This window comes from Paramisgurnus dabryanus, chromosome 12 (assembly GCF_030506205.2).
Source record: "Paramisgurnus dabryanus chromosome 12, PD_genome_1.1, whole genome shotgun sequence".
Lineage (NCBI taxonomy): Eukaryota > Metazoa > Chordata > Actinopteri > Cypriniformes > Cobitidae > Paramisgurnus > Paramisgurnus dabryanus.
This window is the reverse complement of record NC_133348.1, coordinates 3,579,533-3,600,268: the sequence shown is the minus strand read 5'-3', so window position 1 is coordinate 3,600,268 and position 20,736 is coordinate 3,579,533. Positions and strand designations below refer to the sequence as shown.

Here is a 20,736-nt window from a genome sequence, read left to right as displayed (position 1 = left end):
TTGGGCGCTGTTGCTATTTTCCCGGCGGGAGAAATAACTCTTGCGCCGGGCGCAAATCAATAAGGGGTTGGTCTGAAGTAGGTTCATTATTCATAGGTGTGGTTTGGGCGTAACGTCAAATAAACCAATCAGAACGCTATCCAACATTCCCTTTAAACGCAAGGGCGCAAGTTCCATGGCGGGTTGCTATTATTATGACGGATTTACCAGGCGCATGCCAGGAGGTGGATCTGCCTCTACACAAACGCCAGCAGAGGACATCGCTGCGTCCAAGGTGATGGTCAAGCATGCGCCCTTAAAATAGCATAATGAACCACGCGCAACGCGCCACTGACTTTAGACTAGTTTTTTTTTTGGTCAGTGGCGCAATTGTTTTTTGAAACTGCAAAATAGCATCATGGATGGTTTGCGCCGCAACACGCCTCTTTTTAAATTGCCAACGTGTGTCTGTGGAGGGAAAAACCCGCTGTGCGCCGGTGCAAAATACGAATGATACATGCGTCACTGACAAAGTCAATTGTGCTGGGTGCAAGATAGGGCCCAATATGTTGCCCTGAGGACATCAACCACTGGCAAAATCAGTTAGAGCTACGGCGGACCTCCCACTAGCTTCTAGCAATTAGCATGGTGTCCACAAGCAGTATACATTCCCAGCCGGGTCTAAATTTCTGTCATTTGCGAAAATAATGCGTTTGAAAATGTTTTATAAACGGGAATAATCCTAGTGTTGTCCAGGGCAAAACGAATGTATTGTTGCTACATCACATCACAATTTACTCTCGAATCATTTTGTGTAATGAGTTTCTTCTCCTGGAGTGTACTTATTAGTGATACTTTTTTGCTTGATTTGTCTGTTGGCAATACATAAACTGTTAACAATAATATATAATAATGTACAGTATATGGTATGTACTGCTAGTGCGATACCATTGCACGTGCGCACATGCCGTCAGTAGTGGGGCGTGGCCAAAGGAGCAGCAGCTAATAAATATGTAATGACCACCTCAAAACGGCACAATCTCAGAGGCACAATCTCAAAAAAACAGAGGCTACTAGAGATGGGTAAGAATCTTTTCCTACAAGCTATTTCGAGCAAACAACTTCTGAAACATGGAACTAATTAACTTGTGGAAAAGCAGGCATAATATGGACACTTAAAAAATTATCAAATTCATGTTAATCAAAATATGTTGATTTTTAATTTGTAAAAAAATAATAAAACAAAACAGAATAATTTTCATTAGTAGTCTTTTGGACTATGGGACCTTTGGACCCAGGAGCTTAGAGAAGTTGACTTGAAAAAAGCTGAACATGTCCCCATCCTTTGTATTCATATTCCTATAAAATTCTTTACTGGAAAGGAAAATTGTATGTTAACTTGCCATTATTAAGATGAAATGTTGTAAATTTGGAACCAACTAACAAATGCTTACAAAGCTTTACAAAATGATCTATTTACACATTGAGAAATCATACAAAGGAAAATAAAAAATAAAAATTCACTGTTATAATGAATGAATATGTGCGTCTGCGACTTTAAAATGATGCGTTTTATAAACTTGTGCCTAACTGCACTATCTACTAGATGCCTAAAAACTATTTAATACATTCAAACACAATAAACGTTTATCACCAGAGTACCTGCTCTGAAGTTTTACAAGTATGCAAATACAACATGGATGCTGCTGCACTACACATTATACTGAAGCAATAAAGCGCCATCTGAATTGTTTATCTAATGTTAAAAACACGCTGCTGAAAGCATTTGTTTCATTAAAAGTGCATTGTATTGTACTAAAATCACAAAACATTGCTTTCTTTTCTTGTTGTCTTCAACCAGTGGACATTCTTGTTGGTACCATCAATACCTTTTAACAATTTACACTGTAAAGTCTCTTTATACAGTTATCGCTAACCTGTCACTGTTACGTAATCAAATGATTACTGTCAGAAAATGAGTTCATTTCTATACAAATCCAATGGGTGGTAACAAACAATCAATGATATCATACAGCCTGGCTCAGTAACCATCAATGACACAAGCAAGTTCCTTGTTGGTAAAACTACATGTGGGCCAAACCTCACATTATTGTCTTGTTTTATAAGTGATCGAAGTGGATATGTGCAACAATTGACTAAAAGAGACCCATTCACTCTGTCCAAAATGGCAGTCAGTGTATCAACATTTGGGAAAGGGAGTTTACCCAGTTATAGAAACAGAGAGATAATATATCTGTCTGTTCATGACCTTTGGGCGGGTTCCCCTGGTAGTCCTGGTGCTCCAGGTGGCCCCGTTGGTCCCCTAGGTCCCGGTGGTCCTATCGGTCCAGGAATGCCATGTATCCCTGGGAGACCAGCTTGGCCCTGGATTCCTGGTGGTCCTTTGGGGCCAGGAACTCCATTTCTCCCAGGAATCCCCATATCACCCTTCTGTCCAATTTCACCACGAGGCCCTGGTTGTCCTAAAGACCCCTTTTCACCTTTAAGTCCTGGATTTCCTTTCATCCCAGGAAGTCCCGGCGCACCTTGATCACCCTTAGTTCCGACAAGACCTTTCATCCCTGGAGACCCACGGTATCCTGCAAGTCCTCTGTCTCCTTTGATGCCCACTGGGCCTATAGGTCCTTTGCCCCCTGGTTCTCCCCTGTTTCCCTTTGGACCTGGTGGACCAGGTACACCTGTAAGAAAGCATGAATCATGAATGAGATCTTGTTATCTAGTTTGTTTCTCCTATGAGCCAAATAAGATTAGATATAGGATTGTTCCCTTGAAAAACAATATAAAGTAATATCACATGTATCTTCTAGATTTCAAGAGATGTTAACCGTAACTGTGCAGAGGTTGTCTGCAACCAAAGTCTCTAAGCATCAAAATGTATTTTTGTATCAGACACTTTAAGAAAGATGATACAGATAGGGCAAACCTTTCAAAATAGTGAAGTTCTGGATCAGCTGTGCATGACTGGTGTCCACCAGCTTCATCTCCTCCACCACCATGGAGAGGTTCCTCACATCAGCATCAAGTCGCACACTCAGCATCATGTACTGCATCCTGAGAGTGTCAGACAGATGAAGAAGCAGCAAGACCGTGTTGTTCAGGTTCTGCAGATCTTCTGTGTGACTCCCCAGTCTGGATTGGCAGGAGGAACTCTCGATGTTAATGTATTTGTACATGCTCTGAACGTGACTGACGGTTGCGTTAATACTGGAGGAGATTGTGTCGATCTCCATTTTAATGGAGTCCATTCTTGTGTCCAGGGTCAGAAAACGTTCCTTAGTACGGTTCTTGTAGTAGGTGGCATGGTACTTAAGGTCATGCATGTTCTCCTCATGTTCATCGACGTAAGAAGAAATATTGTCTAGTTGCATCTGAAGGTTCATGACCTGCAGGGTTAGGTCATGGATCATCTCTGAGCTCATACTGATCCGCTGGAGTGTAGTAGAGATGCCATTTTGAATGGTCCTCACGGTCTGCGTGGTGATGCTGGCATTGGATTTTAGGGTGTTTAAAACTCTACTGTAGTTCTGCCAGTCCGCTGTTATTTTCTGAAGCACCAAGGTCTCCTCATCGGCCTTCCTTTGAAGAGCGCCTATCCACAATGCACTGAGAGCGACGGTTGTGTTGACTTGTTGCATCGTGGCCTTGAGATCGTATTGATCTTCAACAAGGGTTTTCATTCCTTGATCGGTTTCGTTGATGACAACCTGCCAGCCAGTCACCTGATTCAGGTACTGGCTGAGAGATTGGTTTATACGTGTGATGGTGATTCCAAAGGCCTGAAGATCTCGCATCATTCTGTTGCTGGATTGCGTCAGACCTTGCTGTGATTGAGCGGTCTGGTCCAACTGATGCTCCTGACCAAGAACTTTCTTCTGGATCTCCTCAAAGTCCTTTTTCAATCGGGCGATCTCAGCTTGGAACAGTGCAACATCTAAGCAGTTGGAATAATTGTTTGCTGTGCTGAAATCTGCCAAAACAGAAAACACCAAACCATTAATCTCTTTTCTCTTATATTGCTGAAACAAAAGATGATGTCCAGTAAAACTGATGTGAATTGCAAAGACGTCTATGTATGCACAGCTGTGTCTTAAGTCATTATTTGGATAATAAATGTTTTCTCATGAGGTTGTGCTCTCACCAACCACAGGAAGTAAACCGTAAGATCAGATAAACACATTAGATATGAGATCTACTTTAAACAGAAGCAACTGTGTAAGAAAACTGCTCTAAAGGATTACTCCACTTTCATAGAAAAATCCTGATAATTGACTTTACTCACCCCCATGTCATCCAAGATGTTTATGTCTTTCTTTGTTCAGTCGAAAAGAAATACTTTTTTTAAAAGAGTAACTAAACCCTAAACCAACTTTTTTTAGTTAATGATCTGTAAGAATGATGCTTTAGTGCTGTTCATTGATTTTAGCAAGTTTTTTGACATTTTGATATAAAATGTTTCAATACTACAATATATGGTGTAAAAACATCTGAGTGCCGCCCTCTTCAGGTTGAACGGTGGCTACTGCAGTTGAATTTTCCTATTGGATGTTGGGTCCAAAAAATGACTCGTGACGTAAGCAGGTTCAAGCTCACCACGCCCTTGTTACGATCTCACCACACACTTGGTACGAGCTTAGTTCGTCCCCTCTATCTCCGTTGGAATCTTTCCCACTTTTCTTGCATTTTTCAAATATTGCCAGTGGGCGGAGTCAGGCTCTGACCAGGGGTTTAGTTACTCTTTAAGAAAGCATTCCAGGACTTTTTCCATATAGTGACTTTGGGGGACCTTAACAGTTTACAGGGCAAAAGGGCAAGGGCAAAAGGGCGGTCACAACCGAGAGAAATGATCAGTGTTTGAATTGGGGGGGGGCTGGGGTAGTTCCGGAATATAAATATAAATTGCGGGGGTCCCCTAGCCTGGCTCAGCCCTCCTACGTCCTTCCGCTTAATTTTCATTTCGCTTCAGTACTACGTCTGGGACTGCTGTGTAGACTTTCGTTTTCTCCTGCAAAAATCGGCAGGTCCAATCAGCGAACAGAGGGGGGTGGCTAAGAACGATGACGTTGAGGTTGTGCGTTAGACTGAGTTGTAGTTCAGTAATGGCAGCGGAGGAAGACATGAGAAAAGCTATTCGGTCCGTTGTTGCAAAACTGCCGAATATACAGAAGTTATAAAGCCGGAGCAAGAACAATGTTTGATAAGTTTTGTTGGTCTGATTAATCGGACTTGTTGTTTCCGGCCGGTTTCGGCACATGATATACATTATGACCACACGTTAGCGATCGCCTATGGCAGATCCTGTAGTTTTAAACTTCAACAGAGGATCCTCTGTTACGGAAGTAACGCTTTGCAATGGAGCGTGGCCAGACTCTCTGTACAAATGAAATGAATGTATGAGAGTCTGGTTGGACCAGGCTAGGGGTCCCCTGGTTTTTATTCAAATTAAAATAGATTCATTTAAAATTCTCATGCTGCACTGCCACAAAGTGATACTGTCTATTTAGGTCCCAATTTTGCAATAAACTAATCTAAAGTATTTCTGTTTGAAATAAATGTAAACTCTCAAGTGTTCCTCATGCTGCTTTCTGTAGAAATTGACATATTATTAGATTTAGGATTGGGTTAAGGGATTTAAAAAAAATCTTCTCAAACTATTATTTCACACTTATCTGAGAGGTAAAAAATGGTTAGGGTTTGAATTAAGGATAATTTGAGTTTTCTTTGATTTAAGGTCACATATTGTCAAATCTGAAATTTCATGGCTTTTTTCATGATAACTGAGGTCTAGGGGCTATATAAGTACCATTTAAGTTTCAAAGCAGTCATTTAACAGTCAAATGCATACAGCATGCTTGAAGTAGCTGTGAAGTAGTTCAGTCTCTACCCTGAACACTGTCCACCCCACCCCCTTTTTGCCAAACAAACCCCATTTGAGAAAATGCTGTTTAATCGATGGATGTCAGGAAACTAAATCATTGCACAGGCTTCTGAAAAACATTAATATACGAGAACAATGGCTAATGTTCATTTACTCAGAAATTCCTCAACAATTAGTTCGACCTTACCCATCTGTTCTTAACATTTCACAATTGACTGCTTCAATGTGGCAGTTCAATGCCGGTTTCTCCGCAATCTACTCATCAAAGATGTTGCAGATTTATCATGCAGCCCTAACTTTAAGTTACATTATAGAGCCAGAGAAAACTGAAATTATATATTGTAAACAGGTATGCAATGCTAACGTGATGATAACATGTTGCTAACTGGATGCTTTTGTGTTGTTTTGTAATGTTAAAGTGTTTGTTAGCCACAAGTTTTGATAGAATATCTGTTGGAAATCAGACATTGTTTGTTTTCTTAAGTTACAGACACCGGCCCTGTTGGCGTCTTTTTGTTTATTGAGTTAAACATGGTAAGGTTAAAATCTCATAGTCTCTCTGTCTCGGTTTATACGAACCTATCATTTAGTGTACAGAAACTAACATTTAGTGTAATTCTATGGGTAACAGTTCAGAAGAGAACATGAATATAACTTATTACAGGCCAAAACCACCTGTTCTTAGCAGAGCTCCTGAAAGAGGAGCTGTAAACATATATACTGATTGTTTTTGGTACTTAAACTGCGAATTTACATTCTCAAGGATATCATAACCTGAAATAAAAATCTAGAAAGCTTTGAAATATGTGACCTTTAAAACGTTGATCCAGGATGAATAAAAAGTGTTGATCCATGATCAAATCTTTCTTTGTGAAACACAGCTGCCCTACAATGATGGGGGAGGGGCTTGGCCGGTGAGGCTTAGGGGACCCCTCATAATCTTTGGCATAATCTTTTGACAACACTAAAAACGATAGTGGATCTAACGCACCCAACGCATACAACAATGTCAGAACGCTCCTCTTTCTCCACACTTGTAAACACTGGAGCGCTAGTTTCGCATATGTCATGCGTGACCTTTTGACGTGATTACGTAATACTTAAGGTCATGCTGCATTATCACGGCCAGTGCAAGATGAGAAGTTGTGGTTTAAAGTACTTTTTTTGGTGAAAATGATGATCGTTTCGTTAGATAAGACCCTTATGCCTCGGTTGGGATCGTTTAAGACCACTTTGAAGCTGCATTGAAACTACAATTTTAAGCTGCATTAAAACTGGTCCACTGAAGTCCACTATATGGAATAAAATCCTGGAATATTTTCCTCAAAATGCTTAATTTCATCTCAACTGAACAAAGAAGAAATAAACATTTTGGATGACATGGGGATAAGAAAATTATAATTTTTTATGAAATTGGAATATTACTTTAATGTTCTAGATCTTAAAGATAGATCACGAAAAATAAGTCATACCTTTCATGCTCTCCTGGACTTTGGAAATCTTTTTGTTGTAAAACGATTCCTCTTCAGATAAGGTGTCAACTCTCCTAAAAACTATCAGAATGTATTTACATTAAAAATAAAATTAGGTTAAAAAACATTGGATGACGAAAGTACTTTAAAATAGTACGTTTTTCAGAAGTGATCTCAGGGAGCCGTTGCCTCTTTAAATAAATGTGTTGGGAAATCTTTCCAGAATCAGTACAGACCAAGACTTAATCTTGGACTACAGGGACTGGTAAAGTGTGTAATGGATCGTTGCATGTGGTTGTGATTTATATACCAGCTGTATTTGTGCAGAACACCTGCTGTATTTTAAAAGTTGCTGAATGGAGATTTTCTATAGATTTCTGAGATGTGCCTGAATTTTTATGCGGTGACACTTCTTATTCTGATTAAATTCAAATGCCGGTGTAAATTAAGTTGCTTAATATAATTGTGCGCATATTACACACATCACTGCTTGTTACATAACAACATTTTTGTGGAGTTACAGCAATACAAAACAGATGCATCCGGCATCATGCTAAAATACCTTAGATTTGCTTTTTTTAAAACCAATTCCTGAATATAACTGCATCTTACCATGGTGTTTACATTCCTGATTTGCTTTAGCAGTATTATATCCTGTCCAGTTACATTTCAAACATGATTTTATTATAGAAGAATGCACTCCATGCAAATGAAGAAGGTTTGTAAATAGTGAAACTACAAGCATGATGCCCAGTATTTTCATTTAAACACACATTATTTTTATGTGGAGGGCAAAAATACATGATATACAACAATACTTTAATTAAAGGTGACATAGAATGATTTAACGGGGTTATTATCCATGTTCTGTGATGTGACATGTAGACAATTTTTTTTTGTTTGGGTCTGTAATGCCTTAGAAGCTTCCTAAAAACCTCTCTCAGATAGCTCTATTAGGGTGGGGGATATTAAACAAGTGGTTTTGCACCTATTTGGCTCCCCCTACTGGCTTAACTTGCAATCTCATTACTGATTGGCTGACTTTGCTGCCACTCAAAAAATGTAGCCAATTATTTTAAAGTGGAGGGGCAGGGAGATGCCTGTGATGTCATAAGCATCAGTTTTTCAGATTGGGCCGTTTTCTGGCTGACATTTCTTAAAGAGGAATTTCTATGAGACTGAGATGTTTACATGTCTAGCACTTTTTGTATGTTCGTGAATGCGGGTAGACTACCATTATTCAACAAAGACAAGGTAAAAATGGTTTTTCATTCTCTGTCCCCTTTAAAAGCATGGTTCATGTAGTAGCAATGTGTCTAAACAAGTGTGAAAATCAGGTTGTTTGACACGCTTTTAGCTTCATTGCACACCAAGCACTTTTATGTTCCTTAGGTTGATCTTTATTGCAACTAATTTCATTCGTTTTTTTTTTTGTTAATTTAAGGTAAATAAATACTTGAACTGTTCACATGCTCTTAGTAAAAAAGCCAAAAGTAGACTTTGGACAGGGAGCAAAAACTAAATCAGGGAGTAAACCGAGCTTTTTAGTAATATTTTTAGTGCACTGAAAATGCAGCATGAAGTTAAAAGAAATTTAACCAGTTAATTCAACCTACTATTTAAAGTTTTGACGTGATAAGTTGAGAAAACGTATAATAATAAGTTACAATTCAGTGGCGTCCGGTGACTTTTATCCGAGGGGTGCGAATTCAAAATGTGTGTTCGGTGCGTCATGTGAACCTACAGTATGTGTCAAAATACGTGTCTGCTGCACATGTGTCGAAAGAGTTTATGATAAAAGAGACGCTCGTTCACAAAATACTCGCAAGACACTAACGTAACACTAAACTCTGATTAAACATGAGATTAAGCGAGTATCTGGCAAACGTGAGCGTATCTTTTATCATAAACCCCTTTGAAGCGTCTGCAGAAGGCTCGTTTTTTGACAAGACACGTGATACAAATAGCTTTACATGATGTGCCGAACACATATTTTGAAATGACGAGCCACACACATGACGGGCTAAATACAAAGATGACGGGCTTTCAAAAAAGAAGTCACCAGCCACCACTGTTGAAATTGATTAACTTAATTTGTTAAAGGGGACGGAGTATGAAAATATATTTTTTCCTTTGTCTTAGTTGAATAACGGTAGTCTACCCGCATTCACGAACATACGAACAGTGCTAGACATTCGGAACATCTCTGTTTCATAGAAATTCCTCAATTCAAAATGTCCGCCAGATAATTGCCCAATCTGAACAACGGATACATATTACGTAAAATGCATTTCAATCCCCCTACTCTCATTCAATTCGCTCTGTGTTCGCGAAGTTCAAGGCGAAACGGCGAGTCTCGTTCCGAGGCGTGCTCTTCTATCTATTAAATTTTGGTCTGTCCGTGTTTTGAAGATGGCAAAGTTTACATTCTTTTGAGTGGCAGCCAATCAGCGTCAAGTGCTTGCATTTCATATTGAGGTTGCCAGTAAAGCCCGGAAGGATGGAAAATTGGTGCAAAACCACACATTTTTTTAATTCCCCACCCTAATATAGCTTTATAAGAGAGGTTTTTAGGAAGCTATAAGGCATTACAGACCCAACCAAAATGTTGTTGTCTACATGTTCTTTGATATATCACAGAACAAGGATAAATTCCCCCCTTCAATCATTCTATGTCACCTTAAAGTTAAAGTAACATAAAAATACCTGCTGATTTGATATTACTTTTATAGCATGTGATGTAAAACTTACCAAGGGATGCCAAGATGGCCACGGCAATGATGAGCAAAGCAAAAAAGCCATACAGCATTTTGACGGCTAGCTGAAGAGAATGCGACTGCTGACATTTCATACATCCACCTCTTGTCCTGCCTGTAGATACAAAAACATACTTAGCTCTCATAGGCTGTACCATTGTCATAAACAAACAGTTATTACTGCTATAACGTTGTGGTAGCAATTTAACCAATGCTGGGTTGTGTTAAGGTTAAATATAAACATTTTCTGTGTTAATTTAACTCAACAGCTGTGTTAAATAATTTTTTACAGTGCATGTGTTGGTTTTTGTTTGTCTTTTTTTCTTAAAGGTCAATAAAAGCTTTAACCATTATTTTTTAGCATTTGTAAAAGTATCTAACAAACTAAATCGTGTGAAAATCATCTGTTTAAAGGCTATATTACAAATATAGATATTCATACATGAGCATAACTACGGTTACAGATGCATTTGTGGCCCATCAAAACAACTACTAATGAGGCATCTATATGCATAGGCTATATATCTATGATCCTGGCCAACATGACATGGCCAAAATGTCTTAACCAATGGCACGAGTTTCTGTTTTTATGACTATTAGCAGATGGTGCTATATACAGATGTAGAATCCTGTTTTAATCAGTTTTGTGCTGCAGAAGTCATACACAATTTAAATGAACTACCACAAATAACATGAAAGTACACAACAGTTTCCTACTCAACACAAAACACACTGTGACCCTTCTTTAATAGAGTTGTGACTTTGAAAATGAAACTTCTCAGGGACCAAACCTCATTCTCGGATATTAGAAACAGATGTACAATAACCACTCATAAACAACAAAGCACTGGAGACTACATGTACACTCCTATAAACATAGTGACAGTGCAGAAGTGTTGAAGTCAAACCACTCATTGCAAACAAAAACAGCAAGACCACACATATAAAGGCAAATGTGTGATGTCACAATAACAAAAAGCTTAATAATACAAACGTGAATTTTTCTAACCTCTAAAAGAAGGATTTTCTTCCTCTTCACCAGTTAAGTCCTCCTCTGCAATGAGAGATTGTACAAAACATGAATAAGCCAGGACTGCAGAATGTATCATACTTAAATGTAATCATAATCCCATTACATTTTTGTTCATCATGTTGACTAATTCAACACAGTTTCCATCATCTCCCTTTTGCACGAAATGAAAACATTATATTGTTGTATTTTCCGAAGAGATTATAGGCTATTACAGTAGCATAACTTGAGATTAGTGAATATTTTTGTGTACATCTATCTTATACTCTTACTGAGAGAGTAACATTACAAACAACATTGCATAAAGAAAATGTCCACATACCATTAAAAAGCTGATTCTCGTAGCCACAATAGTTATCTGTACAAAAGAAAAGAAGGTTAATGTTTGTGTTTGCAAATACAGCTCATTAATAAAACAAAGTTATCTTGGGGAAAGACAGACAGAATTTATTTCCAGATTCATGAGTCATCAAATATAAGCCAAAATGCTGTATGATCTGTTATCCGGGACTCTCTTAAAGACACAAACACTTGGACCGACTCGTACATAGTGAGGTCATTGTTGGACAGAACTTTATATTAGCATAATTACATTGAAATGGTGAGGGATATGTTTTCTTGTTAAATTTGATGATTTATTACCTCTGGAATCAATAAAATTGGACTGTAATATTTTAATGTGTCAGATAGGCATGTCAAAGAAAGTTGCTGAGTTTGTTTTCATGGCATTGCGAGTAATTTTGTGTATATGTTTTAGCCAAATTTTTTATTCAGTGTAATTGTATAATTTATTTATTTGACATATTTTTGCAATAAAGTTACCAGTTACCAGTCCTTTGCAAAAGCAATTAGACCACTCCTATAGAGATTTACTGGGTGATATAGACCTTTAGTGCGTTATGTCAGGTGTTAAGGACACAACTTGTCCAATGCATTACAAAAAATCATGAGCATCACGTTTGCCAGATACTCGTATTATCTCATGCGTAAACAAAGTTTACTGTTAAGGTTAGTGTCTTGCGTGTATTTTGTGAAAGTGAGCATCTCTTTTATCATAAACGGTTTTGAGCGTGTGCAGCAGGCACTTATTTTGATAAAACACGTGATGCACATGGTTCACATGACGCAACAAACACATATGACACTCCTAACACTTATTTTGAATTTGTGCCCCTTGGATGAGCAGTCACGAGCCACCATTGGTATTAAGCTTTTGTTCAGTTAAAGGTCCACTGTGTAGATTTTAGCAGGATCTAGTGGTAATACGGTGAATTGCAACAAATGGCTTAGTCCGCAGCTCACCCCACACTTTCGAAAAAACATAGTGAAGCTATGGTAGCCGCCACAGGAAAAACACGTCATCGTCGTAGACAATGTAGTGACAAAACGTGCACTATATTTGTCCTTTCAAGGCTACTGTAGAAACATGGTGGCGCGAGATGGCGACTTTCATATAAGTGGACCCGCGCTGTATGTAATGTAGATAAAAATGGCTCATTCTAAGGTATTGAAAACAATACAGTTCATTATGTATAGTCTTTATATATAGTTACGTATTTTGTATTGCATTTCTGTCAAGAAATCCTTCTAAAAGTTACACAATGCACATTTAAGGATATAACTCTGTGTATAAATGTGTTGAAGAAATAAAGACACAAGAAGAGAGGAAAAAAAGATGAAAATGTGGAGGCGTCTCTTTGGAAGGCTGCAATCTAGTTGTGGTTCATCACAGATTCATTGGAGTCCAGCCTAACTCTGCTTAGAAAAATAAAGCTGATTGGGCAACAACTACAACAGGGAATAAAACCACTATCTGAAGAGATAAAGAAATGCAGCTTTTATCAGAGAATAAAAAAACACATGGAGGGGAAACCAAAGGAACACCAAAAGAAGGCTGACTGAACATATATGATGTTCGGTCGATAGAGCTTTGTGTTAACAGTGCAAAAGTCATAAATTCAATCCCAGCGAACACACATAATAGAAAATGTATAGCTTACTGTAAGTCACTTTAGATAAAAGCGTCTGCCAAATGCATACATGTAAATGTATGTCTCCTGGAGTATGCCAGTCATCAGTAGCCTACCAATGCTGTCAAATTTACATTTATGCATTTGGCAGACACCTTTACCCAAAGTTACCACAGGCAGAGTTGGGGGGGGGGGGGGTCAGGAGGGTACTGTCCCCCCGGACCAGAGCCAATTATGATTTTGTCTGAGCTATTAATGAACTAGAAATTTGAGGATTCATATTTAAAATATTTTATTTCTAATCTTAATATTTTAATGGGTAGACTGAGTAACTTAATGCTAAAATAGGTTTAATTCATTTAAAACATATTTAAAAACCATGAAGTAGCACTTTCTCGCTATAATCTCAAAGCATGCAGTACCCTTGTTTGACCTTTCCCAAGAACAAACGCGAAACTCCACCCATAAAGAGTAACCTATAGTGGCATTCAATGTACACATTTTATTAGTAAATGTTGTAACAACACTTATTTTACCTTCTTTTAATCAGACAATACTTTTCAGCAAATATGTTAAACGTGACATGTTAAATAAACATCTCAGGGAGTGTAGACATTTGCACCTGCTTGGCTTTCTGCTTGTTTTAAATGTCTTTCATGAGCCATTTTTCAAACCCTGGTCATGATTTGGAGTGGCGCTATGCAAACCAGACCCACTAAGCTCTGAGGTGAGATTGTTTATGTCCATTTCTCAAACAGCTGAAGTCAGGTCTGCAGAAACCAGAAGGGGTAAAAGCTCGGTGAGGAAATGAAGTGTGAGGATTACTGGAATGTGTGCAGCTAAAGCGACTCTCAGACTTTACACTTCCCCGTCAGTCGTGGCAACACAGGTGGATCAGAACTGGCTCGACATCGGCCCTAATTTGTGGTAATGTAGGTTTTGCCAGCAGTACAGAGGAAAGGAGGAGACCCTTACAGTCTGCTCTTAAAGTCTGCAAAACATCCTTTTCACGGACGTCAGGAACTTTAGCTTATTCAGGCAAATAGACGGAAATCTGAAGGCATAGTTATGAAGAGACAGAATGTTTGATTTATTTAAAGGGTCATTTAAGGTACTGGAGGGAATGGAAAGTCTCTCTTTTTTTGAAGTCTGAAAACATAAGGTGAATATGCTAGTGTTGTACAAGGTGTGAAGTCAAAATGTGATGTAAGAGTTAAATAAATTCAGAGTAGACTGTCTCACTGTATGTTTTTACAAGTTATGCAACAGTGAAATACATTAAATGGTACTCAGTTGCTACGAGGTCATGATCAGGTTATGTTACATGACTCTTAACAATGAACATAAGTTAACCGTTATAAACTGTGTTTATTAACCAACAAATAAAGAAGTATTTTTATCTGTCGGAAAGTCGTGTGATATTCACAAAAAATTCGAAAATTCAAACGAAACTCTTTTTTTTTCGTGTCACTCGCACAGATTTCTATAAATAGTTTTTCGTGTCCGTTGCACGACTTTCTTTGTCTTTTTTGTTTCATTTTATGTATTGTTTTCTCATAGTTTTTTCCTATTTTCTTACCATTGTCGCTTTATCACATTAGTGTGGTACTGTATGCAGGCAAATAACAGACTGATCTCACAGAAAGTCGTGTTATAGTCACAAAAATTTGTATTAATTTATTAGTGTCCATGACATGAAATTCAGCTTTTTTATGTTATTCGCAAAAATTTGTATAAATAGTTTTTCGTGTCCATTACACAACTTTCTTTTTCATTTCATTTTATGTATTGTTTTTTCATAGTTTTTTCCTATTTTCTTACCATTGTCGCTTAATGACATTAGTGTGGTATACGGGCAAATAACAGACTGATCCCATGGAAAGCCGTGTTATAGTTACGAAAAATTAGATTCATTTATTCGTGTCCATGACACGAAATTCAGCTTTTTTATGTTATTCGCAAAAATTTGTATAAATAGTTTTTCGCGTCGGTTTCACGACTTCCTTTTTCGTTTCATTTTATGTATTGTGTTCTCATAGTTTTTCCTATTTTCTTACCCATTGTTGCTTGGGGTTGGGGTTAGAATCTCTTTCTGTTAAATTTTTAGACATCCTAACCCAAACCCCAAATCTAAGTAGAGGTCTTCTCGGGTCCAAAGAAATGTACCCGACCCGAAATGACCCGAATCACTTCATACCCGAACCCGACGTGCATAAATAAAAAAATTTTAAAGAAAGACCCGACCCGAGACTAACCCGAGAAAATTAGACCCGAGTCCGACCCGAACTAGTGAACATTTTTTTTTAACCCGACTGGAACCGAATGTAAATGGACTAACGTGTGTGCCTTCTTCAGACCCACGCGCAGCAGTCAGACAGAAAGAAACTCCGGTGGCCTTGAAACCAATTTGGCAAGCTGCTCTATTCGTTTTACTTTGTTATCTGACGACGACACCAACGTAACCGCTAAAATGTACATTTATAATTGACTGACAGGTTTGTCTCAACGAAAATGAACCTTCCGACAACCACACAATGTCGCAAGCGCTCTTGGTAAACAGATGAGAGGTTTGAAAAGGACATTGATGCACACAGGCGAGAGAGTTCGGGTCTTCTCGGGTCCGTTCAGAAAAAACACATTCATTTTTAAATTACCCGAGACCCGATGCCGCAATTATTGTACCCGACCCGTGTCAGAGGCACATGTGAAACTTTTAGACCCGAACCCGATCGGGTCTCGGGTCGGACCTCGGGTTTTCGGATCTAAGTGGACCCGTGAAGACCTCTAAATCTAAGCCCAAGCGACAATGATTTAAAATAGAATAAAAATTAAATACATAAAATGACACGAAAAAGAAAGTCGTGCCACGGACACGAAAAACTATTTATAGAAATTTTTGCGAGTGACATGAAAAAGACATTCATGCTCAAGGCATGAAAAAAGTAGAATTTCGTGCCATGGACACAAATAAATTAATTATGCAATTGTAAATCTTAGACTATATTCATTAATTATAACACCCTCACAATGTGCGACTTGTCTGCTACAGTTCATGCTATTAAACGTTCCTCTCTTCAAATACAGCCATATTATATATTTTGTTGAATACCCAGGACAAAACTTAATATACGGGTGATTCTCACAAAATTAGACTTGCGAGGTGCTATGAAACATTATGATAATAAAAGTAAATTCTATCAAAATAATATGAATACAGTTACAAACATCTCTTCGTGTACTATTTTGCACATGATTTCAAATGACATCATAAAAACCAATTTTGTTGTTTTTTCCACATTTAAGGTAAAAATTTTCATTACCGCAACGTGTCAATGACTGCATTTGGGTTCTTTGACATGGAAATATTTATAATAAAAAATAAAAACCTTCAGTGCATGTTATACTACAGTATAAACATTTACAGTAAAGAAACATGTGGTATTAAGGAATATAATAATATAGGAATATAAATGTGTCCAACACCAATTTTCTCATCCTCCGCAACAATTTTCAATCATAGTTTAAGCCCTCAAGGAACTAACCCTTTTTAAAAAAAAATTGTTGGAAGGAACATAATTAACTGTGACACTCAAGATGGCTACCAAGAAAGCAGCTCTTATTTTTTTCTCTCCAGATAAAAGTTACAATTTTGTTTGTCATAGTACGTAGACAACTTTTTAGTTCTCATTACCGAAACATGAGTTTGTAAATGCATATATTTAATGTAATATCATGTTGCGGTAATGATAGTTTTTGATAATGATAATCTAAAAAATTTTAATAATTCTACAGGAAATATTTTTTAAATCCTCTAAAAAGAATGATGATAGTAAGTTCATAAGAATAAATCTTATATGTGCAAAGAAATTGGCTTTAAGCGCTTTTTAAAAATTCTGATGATGGACATCTTCTAAGTCTGGATTTCGTGAGAATCACCCATACAAAAACTTAACTAGAAGATTTCTTCAGTCACAGCTGAGGCTCCACAAATCCCTACAATGTGTAAAAAGTTAAGTTGATATCTTTAATACCTCCAGAGTTTACAATAGATTTCCAGAGGATCCTCCTGATCTTATCATATCTGCCAATGGAAAGCCTCTAATATGATTCATATTAAATTTAAGAGGCTTTGATGGATGAATTGGTGTAAAGTGAGCAGATTCACAATCTCAGACTGCGTTTTCATGCTTCCAAGCGGATATCCCAGCTAAAACGGATAGGACACAGGAAACATACAGTAATCATGGTATTATGTGACCAGATGAACGCAGTGGACTAAAACTTCGCTGAGATAGGAATTGGAGGTTTTAGTTAGGGTCTTTCCAAACCACAAGGATTCAACCAAGACAAGTGTCTCCACAGTTCTGGTCGATGTACAATTGTGGTATTTTTACAGTGCATGCGGTTTCACTCAAAGCAATGAAATGTTGAGAATTTACTGATGTAGAATTCAAATCTAGAGTTCAAACAATTGAAAGCATTTTATAGTCTTGTTACAATGTTGTGTAGTTTGAAAATGAAGAAGATAAAAACTGGTGAACTTAGATATTTACATTGATGTTTACTGGCACAGATGGGTTGCCTTAATACACATTAGTGTATGTTTTACAGCTTGTTTTTGATGCCAGAAGTTTTTAAAGGCCCCCCTAAAGTCACAAAATACCAATTGCCAGCGTTTTGTGTGCAATTACAAAAACTGTGACCATGGATCACGCTTTCCATTGATGTATGGTTTGTTTGGATAATACAATTTTGGCTGAGATGCATCTTTTTGAAGATCTGATTCAAAATATTGAGAAAAACGCCTTTTAAGTTGACCAAAGTTAGTCCTTAGCAACACATAAAAACATGTGATATATTTACGGTAGAAAATTTACAAAATATCTTCATGGAACATGATCTTTACTTAAAGGATTAGTCAATTTTCTTAGAAAAAAATTCCAGATATTTACTCACCACCATTTCATCCAAAATGTTGTTCGGTCTATAAGAAATTATGTTTTTTGAGGAAAACATTCCAGGATTTTTCTCATTTTAATGGACTTTAATGGACCCCAACACTTAACAGTTATAATGCAGTTTAAAATTGCAGTTTGAAAGGACTCTAAACGATCTCAAACGAGGCATAAGGGTCTTATCTAGTGAAACAAATGTCATTTTTGGAATAAAGAAAAATAAAAAATATGCACTTTTAAACCACAACTTCTCATCTTCCTCCGTTCCTATGACGCGCCAAAGATGACAATGGTTTCGCTAGATAAGACCCTTATGCCTCATTTGGGATCGTTTAGACTCCTTTGAAACTGCAATTTTAAACTGCATTAAAACTGTTAAGTATTGGGGTCCAGAAATGAGAAAACAATAAATAAAATGAAATGAAAAAGAAAGTCGTGCAATGGAGTTTTTTTTTAAGAAAATTGACTAATTCTTTAATATCCTAATCATTTTTGGCATAAAAAAGATAACTTTGACCCATACAGTGCATTGTTGGATATATGTTCATGCAATAATTGGCCTTTTTAAGTAAAACAAGAAAACTAAAGAGGTTTATTATAAAGTGCCAAACACTAAATATATCGATAAGAACCTGTAAATATAGCTGCAGAAAAATGTATGCATATGTGGTTTGCACTATAGCTCCACACCTGCTACTCAGATAACATGAGGAACAAATTAGGACCTTTATTGACTTTGGGTTATGCATTAAAATAGGAATAAATATTAATAGATCTTCATCAAAGCATGTTCATCTATACGTTTCACTTGCTTAAGTATGTTGACAAGAACCAGCATCTAAAATATACCCCGCAAATATAGTTTACATAACCCTAACCAAAAATTCAACAGCAAAAGGTGTCAAGCTGAGAGTGGTGAAGGTATTGTACAAAGTATTTCGCCAAAGTAACAGAAAGACAGTCTCGCATCCAACATCAACAGTTTTCTAGGTCTCTCTCTAGACCTTGCGGTCTTTAATGTTTACTGCCAACACGTTTATGCCGGCCAAATAATATGCATGCTTCCCATGTAGCAAAACATGACACATTTGTCCAAGTATAAACTTTGCTTACCTTTCATGTTGACTCTAAAGCTGTCTCAGTAAGGCTCACGCGAAGACTCGAGTTTTAACTAATATCGTATTGCACCTGTTTGTCGGTCCAATCAGAATCCAGATCAATCGCCGCGATGACGAAGAAGCATTCTGGTTTGTTTACATCAATGAAAGATGTCCAAACAGTATTGGAACAGCCATCAAATGTTGAGAACAAGAAATGCACAGCATCCAACAGCCATTGTCTACAGTGGATCCGTCTCTAAAACAAGTTGCCACTTTGCTTTAAGAGCAAGAGAAAGTCATACCTCGGACAGAAACCATGTGTAGATTTGAGAAACATGAGGGGGAGAGGGAGTGAATGTTTCTGTGTGGGAAAGGGAGGGGATAGATGAAGAGAGAGGAGGAGAAAAGGAGGCGGTGGGACTGTGCGTGTGTTTCATAGAGTCGGTCTTCAGCACCGGCCTAATTGTTAACAAATGTCCAGTATGGAGCAACACGCACCTTTATCTTCTGAGGCCTGTGTTGTTGGACATCTTCTTTCCTTTATGTTTGCCATATGAGACAAAAAGGGACACGGTGTTCCCAAACATTCTGCATTTTGCTTCTGGGGGGGGGGTGTAAACCGCTACTACAAATGCAATGTGCAGATTCACACTTTTAGCATGTTGTAACATGCAAGTGTGTTTAAAATTGCTTTTAGGATTTAATTATTATTGGATGCTTTAAAAGGCGAAATCCATATGCTGGTTCAAGGAATCATTTACATGATACTTTCTTTCTTTCTATACAACATAAAGATCATTAAAGATCATTTGAAGATAAAAGAATATTTAAAAAATATGTCTTGGTAAGTTGAAATGAGGGCAATTCTTTTTATGAAGATTTTTTTAAGACTGGACAGGAGTTTGTAGAAAAAGACTTGATTTTCCATTGTTTTTAAAATTCATATTGTGGGAAAGTCTTTGACCACCACCACCCAGCTTTGTTGTTTTTGCAAACTTTCAGACCTTCAGGCCAAAGTCAGTATTTAGTGTGATCTCTCTTGGCATTAAGCACATCTTGAACTCTTTTAAGGAGACTGAAGTCCTGAAAACATTAGATTAAAATTAAAGAGCACCTTTCGTCCGATTCACGATTTTACATTTCCTTTTGGTGTAAGTGTGCATTAGTACATGTTAATGATATGCAAAAGGTACAAACCCCAAAGTAAACAATTGGCGCGAGTTATCGTCTCCACTGAAAATCTCTTTTTTTGGACTACAACAAATGCACAAAGTTTACGTCCTAGGATTGGTGATGTCGACAAGACCGACATTATCATAATTCCTCCCGCTTCAGACTCACAGCCTTTAAGTTAACTCCTGTTAGCATTGCATTGTTAGCGAATCTTTCAAACATGGTAAGGAGCGTCACATTTCCAGCTGAAGTCAGAGGCAATCAGGCCAATCACAACGTACAGATTAGCTGGCCAATCAAGGACACAGAGATTTTCATATCCATTAGTTTTGTACAAAATCAGCGCGTTTCAGGAAGACAGAGACATCTGGAGATACAAAAATGTACGGAATGTGGAAAATAATG

The 20,736-nt window shown here is 37.6% G+C and overlaps 1 protein-coding gene across 1 annotated transcript; it reads right to left on the bottom strand.

Moving 5' to 3' along the window:
* Nucleotides 1-1,170: 1,170 nt before the first annotated feature.
* Nucleotides 1,171-19,514, bottom strand: scara3 (scavenger receptor class A, member 3). Its single transcript, XM_065256209.2, has 7 exons — nt 19,172-19,514; nt 11,456-11,491; nt 11,113-11,157; nt 10,099-10,218; nt 7,348-7,428; nt 2,924-3,967; nt 1,171-2,678 (listed from the first exon to the last, which is right to left on the bottom strand). Exons 1-7 carry the CDS (start codon nt 19,176-19,178, stop codon nt 2,242-2,244), a joined length of 1,770 nt encoding a protein of 589 aa, XP_065112281.2. The 5' UTR covers nt 19,179-19,514; the 3' UTR covers nt 1,171-2,241.
* Nucleotides 19,515-20,736: the final 1,222 nt, after the last annotated feature.

What these genes read in the sequence shown, in the direction of transcription:
- scara3 (XM_065256209.2), bottom strand. An exon ending in AGTCCAGGAGAGCATGAAAG is followed by an intron (nt 3,968 to 7,347) that starts GTATGACTTATT and finishes CTGTTTTGGCAG; the next exon opens with ATTTCAGCACAGCAAACAAT. An exon ending in GAACTTCACTATTTTGAAAG is followed by an intron (nt 2,679 to 2,923) that starts GTTTGCCCTATC and finishes GCTTTCTTACAG; the next exon opens with GTGTACCTGGTCCACCAGGT.